The sequence below is a fragment of the Chamaea fasciata genome, unplaced genomic scaffold (assembly GCF_029207755.1).
Source record: "Chamaea fasciata isolate MVZ Bird 193981 ecotype frontalis unplaced genomic scaffold, bChaFas1.0.hap1 SCAF_1, whole genome shotgun sequence".
Lineage (NCBI taxonomy): Eukaryota > Metazoa > Chordata > Aves > Passeriformes > Sylviidae > Chamaea > Chamaea fasciata.
The window spans coordinates 12,298,801-12,318,193 of NW_027094086.1; the positions used below are offsets into that span (position 1 = coordinate 12,298,801).

General features: G+C 42.9%; 1 protein-coding gene across 1 annotated transcript; it reads left to right on the forward strand.

Moving 5' to 3' along the window:
• The first annotated feature begins 461 nt into the window (after positions 1-461).
• On the forward strand, positions 462-16,613 carry DERL1 (derlin 1). Its single transcript, XM_066176611.1, has 8 exons — positions 462-763; positions 2,800-2,911; positions 6,117-6,181; positions 8,744-8,770; positions 10,739-10,834; positions 11,544-11,596; positions 12,784-12,894; positions 13,976-16,613. The coding sequence occupies exons 1-8, from the start codon at positions 611-613 to the stop codon at positions 14,112-14,114; spliced, it is 756 nt and encodes a 251-aa protein (XP_066032708.1). The 5' UTR covers positions 462-610; the 3' UTR covers positions 14,115-16,613.
• The last annotated feature ends 2,780 nt before the right edge of the window (positions 16,614-19,393 follow it).

Here is a 19,393-nt window from a genome sequence, read left to right on the forward strand (position 1 = left end):
GCGCCGGGGGCGCCGCACGCGTGGTACAGCCCGCAGCCGCTTCGCCAATGGGGAGGAGCCGGAAGGGGGGCGAGCGCTCCCCCCAGATATCGGGGTATGGAACCGCTCCAACTGCGGCCTCCCGCGGGCTGCTGGGAGTTGTAGTTTCCCTCGCGGGCCTGGGTGGGAACGAGAGAGCGAAGCGCGGCCAGAGCCGGGCAGAGAAGTAAAAGCGAATAAAAACGTCGCGTCCTCGCAGGAAAATACGTTTATAACTCAGTGCCACTCAGAACATGGTTCTTTCAGACTGTCGCAGGCGCAGGACTTGCTGCCGGTTGCCCCGCGCCCCCGCATTACAAGCGTCTCTCGAGGAACAGAACGCAGCATGACCGGGCAGCCCCATCGCCCACCAGCGGCGGCTCTCTCCCCGCTCCGCCCCCGGGGCGGGACTCCCAGCGACCGGGGCGGGGCCGGAAGTCGCGGCAGCGGCTCGGCCGAATTTGGTGGCGCCACGTCTGGCTCGAGGCCCCCTCCGTGACCGGGCGGCGGGAGCGGCTGCGCCGTCGTCTCGTCTCTTCTTCGGCGGTCGGCTCGTGGCGAGGCCTCGGCGGCCTCCAGGCGCGGCTGCAGCATGTCGGACCTGGGGGACTGGTTCCGAAGCATCCCTCTGATCACGCGCTACTGGTTCGCCGGCTCCATCGCGGTGCCGCTCGTGGGCAAACTGGGCCTCGTCAGCCCCGTCAATCTTTTCCTCTGGCCTGACGCCTTCATCCACCGCTTCCAGGTACGGGCCGCACTACCGCTCCCGGCGTGCCTCGCGGCGCCCGCACAGTTGCTCACTGTGGCTCGCTGCGCGCGTGGCCTTCTGGGAGTTGTAGTGCACGGCCGCGCTGCGGGGCCTCGCTGGGGCTGCGCGCGGGGCCGGCTGCTCCCCCGGCTCCGCGGCCGCGCTGCAGGCGCCGCGCACCGAGACAGCGCCCAGGGGTGACCGGGGGGACCAGAGCCCCTCTCGCGGGAGCGGAGCCGCCTTCCCGCTCAACCTGTCCAGGGCCTGCGGGCTGGGCCTGGGTTTACCCGGTGCTCTGCCCGCAGGCTCAGGGCCCCCACCCCGGTGACGGGCTGCGCGTCCCTGCCAGGGTGACAGGAGGGCTGTTGCCCCTGGCAGCCCTGTGGTTCGTCTTATGCTTCATTCTGGTGTGGTTTTTATAACATTTTCTGTGGGAATCGTTCTGGTGGATGCTGGTTCTTGCGCCAAGGAGCTCTATGGCTGTGGCTCTAGGTGGCTTGCCCAGCTCTGTGTCATCGTGTGGCCGTGACTTTGGGAGCTGTAACTTTGGGCTTACAGGGTGTGCAAACATCCCAGACTGCAGCTGGCCCAGGAGGTTTTGAGGCTGAGCTACAAGAGAGACGTGGAGCTCCTGGGGTGGGTACAGCGGAGGCAACAGAGGTGATCGAGGAACTGGAGCATCTCTCTAATGAGGAATGGCTGAGGGAGCTGGGCATGTGCAGCCTCAAGGAGTGAGGACTGAGAGTGGACCTCATGAGTTTCTCTTAAGTACCAGAAGGGAGGTGGCAGAGGATGGACAAATGCCAACGGGCAGAAACTGGTGCACGGGAAGTTCCACCTGAACTGGGTGACCATGCACTGGAACAGACTGACCAACGAGGCTGTGGAATCTCCCTCACTGGAGTTATTCAAGAACTGTCTGAGTGAAATCCTGTGTCGTGCTCTAGAATGACTGCTTGAGCAGGGAGGTTGGCCCAGATCACCCACTGTGGTCCCTTTTAACATGACCTACTTCATGACTCTGTAACGGAGTGCATCTTTTGCACCTTCTGGTTTGGAATTTGAAAAAAACTTCTGTTTGGGATTGTCAACTTCTGTGCTTGGATGTGGTCCATGTAAACTAATAACTAATGCCTTGGGGTGTCAGACATGCAGTGTTTCTGGGTGCAACAGCAATATCAAAAGTGGGCTCAAACTAGACATATTTTTCCTTGCACTGTGATGTTACAGGTTCAGTGTTGAGGGAGAGCACTCATTGGAGGAGCTGAAAATGAAGGAGAAGGAATTTCAATTTTTAAATTTCCATTATATTGTCTTACATCTTTATATCTTCAATGAAGAAAAAACACCTAAGGCCATGGCTCTCTGTACCTTGATTCGTGTATTGTTTCCAAAATTTAGTAGGATAAATGACTGGGTTTTACTCTAGTTCTGTTATTTCTTGAACTGTGATGTCCAGGATCCTAATACTCAGTTTGGAAATGTTGCTACTTAAAGAGCTCGTTCATGAGTGACCAGACATTTACTGTCCTTGCTAAGTGCTGCCATGCAGCTGGCTATGCCCAGTATTCCTAGCTGGGAGACTGTCCCAGAGCAGATCCCAAATGCTCAGAGAAGCACATGCTGTGTGGAATGGTACACTGAAGGCTGTGAATTCCTTGGCCTCTGTTCAACAGGGAAGAATGGGTTTTGCATGGCTGTTTTTTAAACAGGGTAGCATCCTTGCCAGTGAGTCTCTTTTGCACTGTATTGAAGACTCACTGCTGCAAAGATGTGATGGAAAGCAGTTTGAAAAGTTGTGTTTGAAAAGTTATTTCTGGTGTAGTCTTAATAGCTTTGCTTACTAGATAGGAAAAAACACCACAACTATCAAAGCTGCTGAAGCAGCAGCAATTGATACTTGGGGTATTTTTAATCTTCTTCTTGATGTTCCAAGTCTTCATTCATTAGCAAGTAATGAATGTAAATAAAAAGCCTGTGCATATGAGTTCATTCTGCAATTTATAAACGTCTTTCTCTTTTGATCTGGACAGATCTGGCGGCCAATAACAGCAACTTTCTTCTTCCCAGTGGGACCCGGAACAGGATTTCTCTACTTGGTCAATTTGTATTTCTTGTATCAATATTCCTCACGATTAGAAACAGGTATGTTGACCATTAAATTGTATGCACCTGGTGAACCCTGCCTGGAGCTGACAAGAGATTGCTCATCTCTGTGCCAGCCTGTGCTGGTCAATGTGAAACTGCTCTGAAAACTGATTATCTGTGACTGGCTCCTTCCCTTTGGACATTTAGGATCTGAACTTGATACTTGTTTCAGTAGGAGGGCCTGATGCTTTTGGTTGCTGAATTTAAGGAAGTGAGACAGATTAAAAGATGATGTTGAACTCTGTTTTTTTGTATCTGATGTTTTTTATCAGAGAAGGATGATAGAGCATAATGTAAGAATGGGTTTTTCCATTGTGAGAAAATAAGATGTTTTTTTCTTGTTTTGTAGGGATGCTTATTTGTGTTATTCTGTTGTCTGTGTTGAATTGAGAGATACCTCCTGTAAAGGTACCCCTCTACCCCTCGGCCTAACAGATACGTGCAAAAGTTAAGAGACTAGAAGGATTTTCAGTTAAGGGGGAAAATGAAGTGCAAAAAAAGGAGGTCATATAATAGACAATTTCTCTCAAAAAAAGGGATTGTTGGGTACAAGGTAGCTTCAAAACTGGTTTCCGTTTGCACTGCCCAGTTCATTAAACCTAGACAAAAATTGGTTCAATTGCCATAAATAATTAAAGTATTTGCAAAGCCTGATGACTCCTGAAAGCCTTTGTGAACAAGACTTTCAGTGTAGTTCTAATGGAGTCTTAGAAGTGTTGGTGTAAAGGGGAATACCTTGGAGGGTGATGTTTGGAAAGTCCCACTAGAGAGGATTCCCATCCAGAGAGTATTGTGAAATCACATTTAAGTCTTAAGAAGAGTAGCAGAGAAAGGGAGGAGTGGTGCCAGATTATATTTGGTTGTTTTTCTTAGTGAAAGTTAAATACTAGTTTAATAGCTAGTAATAGCTTAGTGAAAGTTAAATACTAGTTTAATAGCTAGAAATGGTTCCTGCTTCCTTTTAACCCTTTCTGCAATAGTTTATGAGCACATGAGAGTGCTGGCAGTGCTGTCCAGGCAAAGGTAGGTGTAGTAAGAGTTCCTGGTTAATTATGAAAACTAAAAGATCTCACTTCTTGTAGATATAATTACAAAATGCTCTAGTTGTCTCTGCTGTGGCACAAATCTCATGAAAGGGAGTAAATTTCTGCTGTACGGCAGATCCAGATTTTGAAACTGGGAAGTCATCTGTGTTGTTTGAACCAATGCATTTCTTTTATATTATAGTCATTTTTCTGGGTATAAATGAAGTCTTTGGTTAGGCTGGCTCTTCTTTCTGTGAAAAAGGCCTGAGTCCTTCTGTAGCTGGAAGGTGTATGAATTGTTGATAATGTTTGCAGATGGAGGTCTGCATTGGTCTATGCCTTCTGTTGTCTGTGAAACTGAGAAAGGGAAACTTCTGTTTTCAGCATTGTGCATGGTTTTTGAGCATACACTGCTGCTGCTGCCAGCTTCAGATTTAGCTGTCAGAAATATCTGTATGGTTTTGTACTGTGCTTGTGCTTTCCTAACAGGCTTACTGTATAGCTTCAAAGGAAAGGGAGATTGATGTGGTTTTGTTTTGCTTTGGTTGGAAAAGGACGTAACAAATATCAACAGAGTAAGCAGAATATGCAGAGTTCAGTCCCCAGCTGTATGAATGAGGAGATTATGGGTCTGCAGCTCTTCCCAGATATCAGGATTATACCCCAGGCGTTGTGGATGGCCCCATGGGATAGAGCTCACCCCATACCTGTGCTGAGCTTTCTGGCAGTTTGTAGTCCAGTTTGCTTAGATGTTCATCTAAAAGTCAACTTAAATGGTTTGTCCAATATTCTCGTTAGCAATCTCGTAGATAATAAGAACCAAAAGAATTTAGAAGAATAATAATAGCTTTGATTTCTTTCTGTTTTGGAAGGTTTCCTGAGCTGGCATTTCTGCAGCCTTAGTCAGCTTCTTCTCTTTATTTGTTTTTATTTGTTGTATGGCAACAGTAGGGAAAAAACCCTTCAGTTTTGGTAGTTTTACAGCTTTAAAACTTTCTGATATATTTTTCAAAGAGGGTTTTTTTTTTTCCTGTCATGCAATTTGCATGGCTGAATTTAAACAATAAAGCTAGTATTTTAGTAATTTTGCTTTACATAGGCTATTCTAAAAAGCTAATCCTTAAAAGTAGATTTTCTTCCTTTAAGAATACTTGTATGAAGCTGAGCAGTGCTCACATTAAGCCGTGACATTCTTTCTGTGGTATTTTGATGTTTAGGAGCATGTGATTCAGGTTGTCTGTGATGTGCTGTGTGTGTCACTGTCATTCCCACTGTCATCGTGTGTCTCCCCTACTGGTCTGGCTCTTTCTCAGCAATATTCTCAGGCCTTCCTTTCCCGCCTGGGTTTATATGAAAGTTGATGGGAGTCTTGCATAGATGCTGAGGTCTCTATCAGCCTTTTGCCACAGTTAACAAGAGTGAGAGCTTCAGCTTTTCATGTTTGCAAGGAGTTGCTAAACTATTTTTTTAGTTTTTGTCTCTGTCAGGTCCCAAACTCAACTGAGCAGCTAAAGATCATTTCATTTAATATGGGCATTTCATTTAATATGATCTACAGGGAATGTTACTCCGTTATTTTTGTTTTCAGTGTCCTGAAAAAATTGACACATATTTGGAATGGTGAATTAGACAAGCAGTACAGCTTAGAAGGAACAGAATGTGCTGCACATGGGTACCCTCCTTGTCATGTGTGTTAATTTTTTCTGGAGTATAAAAACCATTGCTTCTCTCGAGTCTGATGAGATGATGCAAAGAGGATGCAATTTGCCTAAGTGAAGGCTGGTTTTCATGTGACTCAGTCATCAAACTTGGTATTTCTGCTTTTGCTGTGCATGTGTGTTTCCTTATTTTGTGCTTCTAACCCACAGTTTCATATGAATGATGGGGTCCAGCTCCATTTTTGAAGTCTTATGTAGTTAGAACTACTTGTCTCCAGAGTGTTCTTTTTAAAGTATAGACACTGCTTGTGCTCTAATGTAGTAGGCTGAATGTCTTATTTTTCAGTCTGTAGGTTGTTCTATTCTAAGGTTTTTTAATGAAAAAAAAATTCACAGACCACAGACTGCATGCAAAGCAACTGTTATTAACTGAGCTTTCTTAGACTCTGAAAAATTAAACTTGTCCTAGTTTTTAATCAAAATTTCAGTGCCTTTCATAATGATTCTTTTTCTTTTCAGGGGCTTTTGATGGAAGGCCGGCAGATTACATGTTCATGCTCCTGTTTAACTGGATCTGCATTGTTGTATCCTTCTCATCATCAAACTTTGAGAAATCTTTTGGTTCTCCTGTTTCTGCCTGAAATATGTTCAAAGACCAGGTTTTATCAAGGAACAGTTTTAAAATGTAGCAAATGTTCCCAGCCGAGTTTATGGAGTTTGTAAGTGTGTAACCTTTGTGAAAAGGTAGTGAGTGGCTTGCAGGGAGAACACTTAATAATGTGCTCACAGGGATGTGCAGCCTGGAGGGACTCCAGCTCTGCCTACACAGAGCTGAGCACCTGCTGGGTGAGTGTCCCTGGTGCTGGCTGGGTTGCTTGGCTGAGCTGCTCTTGTGTGGGCTAGCACTGAATTTAGTGTGTTCAAGCTGCCGTGTGCAAAAAGGACTGATCACTGCTATTCCCTGGAATTCATGGAGAGATCCTTTACCTGCTGGGTACAAGTCATTTGAGTCTGTGAAAGCAGTCTTGTGATATCTTCACTGAGACAACTTCCTGAAGAAGCTGGGCTTGTTGGTTTGGGAATGCTGGGAAACATTTCTGTGAGCTGTGCTCTACTGCCTGAACTTTCTTTTACATCTTGAATCCAAAACTAGGAGGAGTTGATAAACCAGGTGGTTGTACCTGGTTCAGAGGGATCTTTAGAGGCTGGATAAATGGGCTGGCCAGGAATGAAGCGCAGCAAAAGGTAGTGCAGAGTCCTGCTCTTGGCATGAAGCAGCCTCAGGCACAGGACAGGCCAGGGACTGACAAAGCAAAGCATCTTCCAGAAAAGGCCCTGGGTGTCCAGCTGAGACACAAAGTTGACCATGAACCAGCAATGTGCCATTATGGCCAAAGTGGCCACCAGCCCCCTGGGCTGCCCTAGGCACAGGATTGCCTGCAGGTTGAGGCTGGTGATTGCTCCTCTATGCTCAGCCTTTGAGAGATGCTTGGGGGCTGCACCCAGCTCTGGATTCCCAAGTACAAGAGAGACGTGGATATACTGAAGAGAGTCCAGTGAAGGGTCATGAAGATGATTAAAGGGTTGGAGCATCTGTCACATGAGAAGCTGGGAGAGCTGGGATTGTGCAGCCTGTGGTGTGGTCATAGAATCATAGAGTAGTTTGAATTGGAAGGGACCTTGAAAGGTTATCAACCCCCCCCCCGCAATGAGCAGGGACACCTTCAACTAAATCAGGTTGCTCAGAGCCCCTTTCAACCTGACCTTGATTGTTCCTAGGGGTGAAGCATCCACCATCTCTCCAGGTAACCTGTGCCAGCATTTCACCACCCTCATAGTAAAAAATTTCTTTGTTACACGTAGTCTGGATCAACCTTTTTTTAGTTTAAACCATTAACACTTCTCCTTTTGCAAAAGGCCCTACTAAAAAGTTTGTCCCCCAACTCTCTCAGCTTTTCTCTGAAAGAGAGATGTTCCATTCCTCCAGTAATTTGTGTGGCCGCCTTCTGGTCCCACTCCAAACTCCAACAGGTTCATGTCTTTTTTGTGCTGAGGGCTCTGGAGCTGGACATTCAATTCCACAAAACAAAGCACAGGAAATTCCATTTAAGTGTAAGAAATTCCATTTACTGTAAGGGCAGTGAACTACTGGCATGATTGGTAAGACAGGGTGTGGAACCTCCATCCTTGGAAATGCTCCCATTCTGTCTGTGCTGTTGCTGCCTCTTTGTAGCAATTTGCAGTGGCACAGCAGGTGGAAAAAAGGGAGCGGTGACATTGGTGTGAACCAGGAGAGCTGGTGTGTAGAAATGCTTTATCAATACATTATCTCTAGTTGCATTCCACTATGTGGAGGGAATTGCTGTTCCTGCTAGTCCTGTCCAGCCACACTGAAACAAGGTGCATTTAGTTACGTTGTTATGATGATGAAGGTTTTATGATTGCAGGCTGTTGGCTGTGAGCATTTAATTAATCTAATTGTGACGCGACTTTCGAACTTGTCATATAAAAGCTAGTTGCTTGTTCCCTGTGTGATGTAAGGACCAACCTGGATGCACGATCTGGGAAGATGCTGGGTGTCATTTGATATGTATTTATGAACTGTTAAAAGCATCTTGATTGTATTAAAATCATTCAGTGATTATCTCTACTCAGCAGTTACTATAACAGGTTCTTTAAGCTCCAGGGTGGGAGAGGAGTATTAAAAGCCTGCATTGATGCACTTTAAGAAGTTGTTTCTTTTCTATGACTCATTGGCAATATATTGGTATTTTTAAATTTTCTGGTATTTCTTTAGTTAGAATGTCAGTGTTAAACTAATGAAAGAATCCAGTTGTTAAACTTTAATGTGCCTTTATGCAAGGACTGATTGGGTCTGTAGCTAGCCAGTTTCATCAGGGAGGAAAAGCCAGTGCGCCTGTCAGCCCTTGTGTTAATGACTTGAAGTGGGAACCTTAAAGGCTGCCAAAAAGCAGTTATTGAAACAAAGTTTGTACATCATTGGAAATTGGATCATTGGAAATTTAACCTAAAAATATTAGTCTTGAATATTAAAGATCTTTGCATGTGTGTTCTGTGTGTCTGCAGCTTTTTATTGTTGTAGTCTGTCAGGTTTTTCTGCATTTTCCTTCATGGTGCGATGACAGATAACTGGTTTGGTAATGGACATGCAGGTAAGTGTGGTGCAGTTTCTTAGATGATAATTTTACAAAACTTTATGACTACTTAATGACTTTATAGAGAGCATTATTGACTTAACTGCAGAACATAGTTAAGCTAGGCTGTTAAGATTATATCAGAATGAACTGCTGTGTGTGTATTGTTAGTTTTTCAGATTGGGTTAGCCTCAGCGGAAGGCATAAGCATGGATCTGACTGCCACACCTAACCTAGTTAGCAAGCCAAGAAGTAAAAATTGTGTCTTTGTACAGTCAGGAAGTGTTCAGACTTTTACTAAAATGGACACAAGATGTCACCTATGCACTAGTTCCTTTAATGAATGTGGATCTGCTTTCTTACTTTTGTATTTAAAAATGATTCTTGGGTTTATTAATCTCAAATTTAGTCCAGTATGCCTTTTATTTGCCAACAGAAGATTCTTTTGGTGAAAAACACAGCTTCAGTTTGAAACCAGAACTGTGAAGTACAAACCCCTCACAGGGATGATTAAGATAGTGGTCTAGGGAAATAATTCAGATCTCCCCAAATACTAAGGGTGAAAATTGGGAAGTGTGTTTTGGACACAGTGAGTGTCAGATAACTGCATATCTTCAGTCTGCCTCTGCTATTCTCATCTTCATCTGTCTCCACCAAAAGCCTGCACCAATATCTGTAGTATCCCATACAGAATTATCTTAGCATTTATTAAATCATTTCTCTGGTTCCCTGGTAGACAAAGCCAGTGATCGTGCGTCTCTGGTCTGGAGTGAGTTGTGTTAAGGGCTGTCCATAACTTTATACTCGAACTTTTCTGTGGGGAAGATACCACAAATTTTTGAGAAGTGTGCTGGAGTTACGCACACATTGTACAAATTTTAGACTGATTGTGTTGATTTGTATATTTTTAAAGAGGTACTTACTTTTTTTTATCTGCATACAAAGTATTGATTAAAGAAGAATCAGTTTTTTGATGTAAAAGTGTGGTTTTTCTTAAAAATAAGGGTGTTTTTACTTGTCTTGAGTGGCCTTTGTTGAAATTCAGAAGAACAGGATAGCTAGGCCTCTATTCCTAAGTCAAATGTGTTCAGATTTTAGATATTGCTTTTTTTTTCAGTCAAATAAAAAGGGTTTTAATAAAGACCCTAAGGTTCTTGTGTGGGGAGTCAGTGTGCTGTGGGGCTTGTGAAAGGCTGGACTGATGTCTGGATGCCAGCTTTAATGTGGAATCTGTTAAATAGCAGCACTCCTGAAGGGATGAGTTTTAATCTCTTTTCCAAACACAGGAGCTGGTTATGGAATTCAACCAGTTCATGGAAAGGTTGCTGGTGCAGCCTGCCTTCAGTTCAGAAATCAGCAGATAGCTAAAGCAGTGCTTCATATTGCTTTCACTAGAAATAGTCCAATCAGCTAATATGGAGTCAAATGTAAGGAAGTGTTTGAAACAACCTCAGCTCCTGGTGTGGAGCACAGGTTAACTCCAAGCGCTGCCAAGGGTGGCTGTGATACCCTGAAATGGGGATTGACTGGAGCTCCTTCCCCCTGTGGTGCTGTCAGGAGGATGGGGACATAGGTGGCAGTTGGATGGATAACACTTCATCTGGCATGTTAGCCTGCCCCCAGATGAGAGTGTTGGGGTTAGTGCCCTGAAATGGTTGAGGCACAGGTGCAGGGCTCACTGCTGTCGGTGTAGGTATGAGCAGAGGAGTTCCCTGCAGCTGCTCTTTCACTTAGTACAAGTTGGAGCCCTTTGCTTTGGCATGGCCGTGCAAAGGAGAATGACCAAGTAGGTTCTCCTTAACTTTCTCAATGGTTTTTGAACAGATCCAGGGCACGGATTGGAAGAGATTCTGGGGCAGTCTGTAAAGACTTTAAGTGATGTACTATGCTTACAAACAACTTCTGAAACATAGCTCCTCCTGCCTGTTTGAGTTTCTTGTGCTTCTGTGAAAGTAATGGTAACTTTTTCTTTTTTAAACATTGCAGTTGCTGATGATTCCACTCATCATGTCAGTACTGTATGTGTGGGCCCAGCTGAACAGAGACATGATTGTATCATTTTGGTTTGGAACAAGATTTAAGGTATGTCAGACAGTATATTGGAAAGATTTCTGCCGATAAGGTGCATGTGTAGTGGGTGAGGGGCAAAATACAAATATTTTCTCATGTTAAAGGTGTCCTGTACTCTCACACAGAATACTCCTTGAGATGCAGCAAAGACAAAATTCATAGTCTTCCACGTGGTATCACTCAGTGTGTGTCTCTTCTGAAAAGATGTCCTGACAATTCATCGTTCTGAAAAAAAGGAAAAAAATTCCGATAAAGATTAGTTAGCCTGGATAAAAGCTGAATATAGTGACAAAATGCTGGTGTTTTAATTTTTTTTTTTTTTTCTGTGTAACCTTGGTTCTTTCTATCAGATCTTGTAGACAAGACTCTTTTGATAATTTCTAGACCTTTTCAAAAGCAAAAACTTTAGGACCTTGTTCCAGATGCAAACTTGCTGTGGAACATAGGGTGCAAAAGGCATTATATGGCATTTTGAATTATTCATTCAAAAATTACAAGTTTTGCTTATAATGTTTGAATGAGTATGTTTTGTCTAAAAATGTTAGCAGTTGCTCAGTTTAGAGTAACCCTTTTAGGTTGAATCTGCTTAAGTTAATAGATCAGGACCTGTGTAATGCCTAAAGCATTGAGATTATGATCATGCTTATTAGTGCAGTGGGAAGTTGAGAGCATATTTACATCCTTAACTTGTACTTACTCTCTCCACTGCATTCTTTTTCAGGCCTGTTACCTTCCATGGGTTATTCTGGGATTCAACTACATCATTGGTGGATCGTATGTATTTACTTATATGGCCAATTTGAAGTTAAAAAAGCTTTTACAGTTATTTAACTTGCTGCTGAATTTAGGAGTAATATTAAAATAAGTAGCTGAAAACCATATCATCTGACTGATAATGCTCAGTGTCACATGGTGGTAATGAAACATAAAAGCAAAGAGGAGATGTGCATGTCGGAACTAGGAAATAGAAGGTAGGCGAGAGTAATGAGATTTTGGTGTATTTTCTAGTATGCATTAGGCCTTTGGTGTATTTTCTCTATGCATTAGGCCTTCTCCATACTGAGAAAGTAACACACACTAGAGAAAGATGTCATCCCTTGGAACCAGCTGTTATTACTGGTTTTAGAAACAAATTTAGCTTGACTTTGATAGTGCTGTTATTTCTTTCCCTCACAGACTTGTCCAACCTGATCTTTTTTTTCAGTTTATTAAACAAGGGAAAATGGCAATAAGCCCACAGCATGCCATACTAGTACTTGTTGAATTTTTTGGTCTCTCTTGGGTTTTTTTTTGACCAAACCCCGTGATGCAGAAGTCCCCTCTGTGCAGAGTGTGCACCCCTTCATTGGGGCCCTGCATTGACTGGGGCCTCTTGGTGCCGCTGTAACATAATTAGTGACAATAACAAGTTTGTGGTTGAGTTATAAAAGGAGGAGATAGTACAGCAAAACCAAATTCCCTTTTCTGGCTGTGCCTCCTACTGACTCATCTGTCACTTGTGAAAACTGCGTGCTGTTAGATACCTGCTGTTTCTATGCATGACAGAAGATACTCAAGGGCCTCCAGTCAGCGGTGCCTTTACAGAACTCGGAACAAAACAGTTCAGTACAGCAGGAGACAGGGATTGTCCAGTGAAAACAGCAGTAACTTCTGTAGCTCTACAGATGATTATTTTGTGCACTAATCGCTATACGGTCTAATTCCCCAGTGTAAGCAAGTATTTAATTGTGTTTTCAATACAGAATGTAGAGAAGGCTTGGAAGGGTGGGTGGAACAGACTACTGATGTGTTGGCACAGGAGGTTGGCCCTTCTAAAGAAGTGGCTGCAAATTGCTGAGGGAAGGGATATTTTCCATGTCACGACCCTGGCCGAGCCTGGTGGCAGGTGAACAGAAGATTGTCACTCATTTATTTTCAGAGAAGACAGCATATGAAACCATTCTTTTTCTTTTGCTTTACAGAGTCATCAATGAGCTGATAGGAAATCTGGTTGGACACCTGTATTTCTTCTTAATGTTTAAATATCCAATGGATTTGGGAGGAAGGAATTTTCTGTCCACACCTCAGTTCCTGTAAGCTGACTTGATTCTTTACCTCACTATTTGTTTGATCCAGTTTTTTGTATGGTTTGTCAGACATGTATTTGGTGGGATCATACAGTGTAAAATACTTTGCTAAGTCAACCTTCTTCAGACTCTCGTATTGACTGAGCTGGAGAGTCATAAATAAGGTAGAGTTACTTTTAAATGGCCCATGTGAGAGTTCTTTGTTGCCCATTGGGATGGCTTTTGTCTTTACCCACTCTTAAGAGTGAGAGTAAATGTCATAGTTCTGCTGTTGAATTGAGCTGCAGTAAAGAGAACTCCGTGACAATTATCAGATGTTGTTTAAGAAAGTTTTATTCTGTAAATGATCTGTTTTCTGTATCCCCATGTATAGTTATAGTAGCTACCAGTTCTGTTTAACAATAATAGTCAGTTTTAGACTTGTTCTGGGCTATAAATGATTCTGTTTCACAGTCTGTACCAGTCACCCTCACAGGGACTGCAGGTCTTGGTTTTTGAAGTGCTTTTTCTTGAGATATGTTCATTGTTTTGGCATTGAAATCATATGATCAGAAGCCAAAGTCTGTAGTTCAGTTGCCCTTGTCTGCCTTGTTTTGGGCAGCAAATATTCCTCCTCTATCAAACTTCCGTTAGTAACTCAGTTAACACTTTTTGTAGCATAAAGTGTTGAATTACAGTTATACTTTCTGTGCAAGTTTCAATGAATAGGGAAGCTTGCTATTCTAATTCTGTGCTTGCAAGCCCACCTGGTAAACCTAATTTTCCATAAAGATTAGAAGACAAAGTTGTTTTTAAAAATGTCTTTCAAGGTGGTAACGACTCTGAAACTGCCCCAATCTTGTTGGTTTTGTGCAATCCTCTTGTTACCATACACATCCCAGAGATGGAAATTTCCCAGTATTTCTGTTTGTTAGTGTGCTGAGGGCTTAGATTTGGAAAGGATTCTCCGAAGTTCTACTGGGAAAAGTCAGCTTTATTACAAAGGGTATCAGCTAAGAGGAAGTGCATGGAAAAGTAGAAAGCACAGCCTTGGCATTGACCCACAAGGTACAGTTGTTTCTCTAACTCCTCCTCTGGTTTGTCCTAGTTACCGCTGGCTGCCAAATAGAAGAGGAGGAGTGTCAGGCTTTGGTGTCCCTCCTGCCAGCATGAGGAGAGCCGCAGAAGATCAGCAGGGTGGTGGAAGACACAACTGGGGCCAAGGTTTCCGGCTAGGGGACCAGTGAAGAATTCCTCCGCTTGGAAAACAGCAACTCTTTGGTTTCAATTGGACGTAGAACCGACCGTTCCTGGTGCAGAGCATGCTTAAGAACTGAGCTCTCTGTAGTACTCTTGGATTTAACTGATTAGAAAGAAAGAATGTTTCTAGTTCAAGAGCAAATTAAAAACTCCAGAAGGAAAAAATGTAGATCTTGCTCCAGGTTAGCCAGTAGTGTCCAGTGTGATTCTGCCATTAAAAATAAGCCTTCTTTTTACAGTATTGTCTGTCGCAACAGGATCCATTGGCTGTCCTGTTCCATGATGTGATGGAACAAGCTAGTGATGTTCAGTCTTGCCTGGTATGTTAAAAGCTTTGTTGACCACAGTAAAGAAGAATCTAGTGTGAGGCAGATGTCTCAAACAAGCCCCCAAGTTTAGGAAGCTGACTTTTTCCATAGCTGTGCTTAAGTCGCAGGGTCTTCGGAAATGTGATTTAAGTGTTATCTCTCTGCTGCATTCGTAAAGCAAATTGCAAATGTTTCATTTCCATTATTAAGCTGTGTTTTGAGCAGAGCTGTTTCTAGCCATGCAGCATTTGTCCTACCTGCTACATCATGGGCTGGGCAGGTCTAAAGATTAGAAGGCTTTTGTTTGAAATGGCAATAACCGATCCTCACAGAACTGAAATCTCTGAAAGCTTGTTCTGGTGAAACTGAAGTCTGGCATGTGTTTTCCCCTTCCAGATCTGTGAATTCTTGGCTTCAAGGTTTCTCTTTTGATTGCCAAATTGGGTAGCATAAATACTGCTTAAACTAGCAAATGTAACACTGTTGTGGTTAAGGGTACTGACTGCAGCATTGTTTAACTGAATCTTCAACTTTATCTTAAAAGCTTTAAGACGTCTAAGAATCAAAGCTGGAAATAATCTTTTGCAGGGTGAAGATACAATATAACAGGTTACTGCAGGACTCTTTCATTGTCAAATAAGAAGTTGCATACACTGTTTATTAGTATCTGTACTTTTTTTTGGTAAAAATTTTTGACATGAAAAAGGGAATGATTCTGTACAGTAGTTTTCCTTGCATTGGGTTCCCATGGGCAGAGCACGTGGCTAAGATCCAGGAAGCTGTAATGCCAGCTTGTTACTGACTCACTGCATGCTCTTGAGCAAACTTCTTACTTATCTCAGTTTTCCCAGCTGTAAGGAGGACTCGTGCATGTCTCACGGCATTCTTACAAGACAGCTGTCCCTGACCTCCCTAGCTGGGAGCTGCTAGTGAGCAAGTAAGGCTTAGGTTTACATAAATCCAACACTTTGGCTAGGAACACAATTACTCTAAGCTTATCTAAGACTTGTAAGTCAGAACGTAGTTGCTCACTTTTATTTTGTAGTTGGAGGAGGAAGAGCATTGTGACTAGGACAAGTTTCAAGTCTGACTGAATTGACCTTTAGCATTTGTTTGTTGTTTTACTGGGTAGGTGGGGCACAGAATGCTGTTCTGCCCCAACTTAGGTATCTCAGGTAACTATAAGTAGGTGAAGTGAATCTGGGCTGATACATTTTTATTACTTCTTTGTTTCTTCACTAAACTTGGGTTCTGAGGGTGTGAAAACTTGTAAATACTAGGTGATGAAAAGCTGAGTGGAAAATAAGCAGTTAGACTGGAAATTTTTAAAAATGCATGTTCAGTGTCTTCACTGCAACTCAGTTATGTTGATTCGGCTCATGGAGAAATGTAGAAAACTGGCAATGATCACACTGTGTGCTTAGGTTTTACAGGAACGTGGAGTTTAGAAATCAGCTGCCATTTTTGTCTATTTGGTGATGAGTTTTAAAGACGTTCTTGTCTCTTTCTTTGTGTAAAATGCTAGATAGAAAAGAGGAGTGCAGTGCTGTAAATACAGGTTTATTGTTGACCGACAGCTGTTATTTGATGTGGACTTGAATGGTCTGCGAATCATCATTTTGATAGGAGCCTTTTTTAGTCATAGGAATATCACAATCTCCAAAGCATTTGTCTTCATTTTGAGTCAGGACCCAACTTTTAAGTGAAGATGCCATAGTTTGTGACTCAATTAAACCCCTGGCACACTCGAACTGCAGACTGTCTCTGTACAGAAGGCCCAAAGGAAGGCTTCAGTGAGAGAAAGCACAGCAAAAGGCATTGTACTGGCCTTACTGCACTACATGGGGTCTTGCTTTCTAGTATGTCCTCCTTCTCTGAATTAAGAGGAAAAGGTTTGCGAGGAAAATAGACTTCTTATGAACCTTGATGAGCTTCTGAGCTGCTTCAGGTCAATTTACTTTGTTTATGGAAAATTCACTTCATAACTCCATATTACAAGCTTACTTTGTTCCTCAGTTTGTCACTTGACCTGAACTGCTGTTTGTCCTCCCACATACATTGATAATGGCAGTCTCTTGTTAAAATGAGTACCTCCTTTCTTATTTTGTACAGATAATTTCCCTTTTTGTAATCAATTTTTGTTGGCAAAGTTTTAAATTAAAATTTTAATCTCTGTTACTGTCTTTGTTTTGCTAAATCATATTTCAGCTTAAGACAAGCCTTGTGATCTGCAGGTCTGTGGGTATTGTCTGACAGCTGCACTGTGACACCATCTCCTGCTGTTGATAAAAGTGTTCACGAAAATGACCTGCTTTTGGGTGGGAGTTTTGTCTTCTCTGATCAGTTGCAAAATCATGAAGGCATTTTCGTTGTCTCTATTTACATCATGAGTTTTGACAGATTGTGTCCTTCCTGGGCTATTACCATTTTACCATTGTTTTTTATATACTTAGTTACTAATCCTTTGTCATCTGGGAGAAAGCATCGTTCTACTTACCCTCAAACTTTGTGCGATTGATACAGATCACTTACTTTTCCAGAGGTAAGCTTGGAATTCTGCAATACCCTCTCTGTCCAGACTGATGTGCTCTGCTACCAGAATTCCTTTTGAGGCTCTTCCCATAACTGATTTGGAGATGGAAATATTGGGCATCCTCTGACTCTTCCAGCCCTCAGCGTTCATCTGACTGCACTTTTCCTGTTTGTTACCACAGTGGCATCGAAGAAAATCATGGACTTGGTACCTAAAGCACTGTATGGATTAGCTGTGCTCCTTGTACTGGGTCCATACTAAATAGAAGAGCGTGGCAAGTGTGTGCCTTTTGATTTTACTCCAGCTGCATAAAGAGTCAGCAGAAGAGCCAAGAACGTGAAATCAAATGCTTCATCTGTTATTCCTGTCAGTCTTGGCAACAGCTTCTCTCTCAGCACAACTAGTGATGTGGTGTTCCAGTGACTTTATAAGAAATTATCTGTTGTCATCCAATGGTTGCACTAGGAAAACTGAGCCTTTCATTTTTAGGGGAGCATATTGTTTGCACTGCAACATAAGATTCTTTCTGTGTTTATGTATTGCTGTGTACCTTACCAGGGAGAAAGATTGCTTTGTCTTGGTGGTTCACGTAGTGAGCTGGAGAGATACACTCCAATTTACAATCTGGAGCTTCTGATACAACAAGCCACTTTGTAATGACTTTGTAATCCTGTTCTGCATCCATAAATTAGGATGATTTATACTCTCCCTTGTTCTGTGCTAGATTTAGGATGATGGATCCATCTGTACTTGCCAGTGTGGCAGAACACTAATTTTGGTGAAGATGTTCTTAGCATTGCTATCACCTGCACTAGTAAATGGATTTTCTTGTTCTAAGCATCCCTAGATTCTTATTTTGCCATGGATGATAGTAACAGTGTGAAGTTCAGAATTGAGTCTGTTGTCATGATTTGATTAATTAAGCTAAATACTGTAATGTGTGCATATTAAGCAGAAGTACTTACATCTAAGAGGTGATGATGTGCTGTTCTCTGGAAATGGAAAGGTGAGAACCCTTCAGCTGCTTGTGTTTTTCAAGCACACTGTTCAGGTGATGAAAGGAATTTCATTTGCAGCCATGGCTCACCCTTTCATCATCTGGAACAGGATCTAGGCGTGATTGCGCTACTTGGGAGCAAAAGTGCGTGAACGAGCTGTAGCTGTGGGATGCTGGCAAGGCCTCTGCAGGATCTTGTTGATGTTGGGTGGGGGGGGAGGGGGAAAGTGATGATGAAACCTTAATTCTGGTGGTGTTTTTTTTTTTTTTTAAATGTCCTTCTCCAAAGGACAAAGCACTTCCAAAATGCCATTAGAATCAAATCAGATTTTAATGCCACGTTTCTGTGACTGGCAGACCAATCCTAGCCCTTTGTGATGAGGATCATGGCCACTGGAGGTGTGTTCAGATTCAAAACCAGTGGAAGTAGTCCTCTTGCATCTGAATATTTACAAGTATTTCCTAAGAGGGTGTGTGTATTTAGTCCTTGGCAGGGCATGGATTAAAGGACAGCAGGTGGATCCCTCTGTTAATGGTTTGATTGACTTGTCTTTGCCCCTGGAGGTGTGAGGATGCCTCTACCAACCCTTGGGCTTGTCAAGCTGCTTGGTAGATCTCTTCACACTAGAGTCCAGGTCACCCTGTGGCCTTTAGTTAAATGGAGAAAGTTTCTTTGGTTTCAAGTTAGTGTATCAGTTAGCCCTTCCTAAAGAACCCCAGGCTAGTTAGTGGTTAACCCTAACAGACCCCTCAGCCTCTTAAAATCAAAGCTCCCTCACCTACTCCAAGGGGAAAGGCTTTTTGTAGCACTTGTCTTCAGTAAGACTGACTGGCCTGGCACTGCTCAGTGTTGGTGCTGTGAAACCTCCCTCAGGCCATGGGGTATGGAGTTCCCAGAAGGGACATGAAGAGTTAGGCTGCAGGGGCTGCTGCCTCCTTCTGCAGTCTGTAGAGTGCCCCTCCTGCACAGTGTGGTTCCTATAGAACAGAGGATCTCGATCAGTGTAATCCAAACTGCTTCAGTTCCTGGTGCTTGTGCAGGTGTGCTCATAGCCCCAAGCTTTGGGGAACAGGTACTGTGATGGAGAAATGCAATTTGGGTTACATCTTGACTTCTTTTTATTTTTTGGGAAAGTATTGTGGTGTTGGTGTATGAGTGAGGTAGAGAAGCCCAAGGTACTGTTTGCCAGGTGAGGAAATATTTTTAATCAGGAAGGGATCTAGAGTTGCTGAGAAGTTGTGTTTTTAACTGGACTTGAGAATGGGAAAGAAAAACATTAATTAGGGATTGTATTCATTGATCAGAGAATGTTTTTCAAAGTGCTTTATCTGCAATATGGGCTCAGAAAGTGGCAGTTTCCATTCAGACTGCAAAGAAAAGCAGCACCTGTCTCTGTCTTCATCTACTGAATCCTTAACCCCACAGAA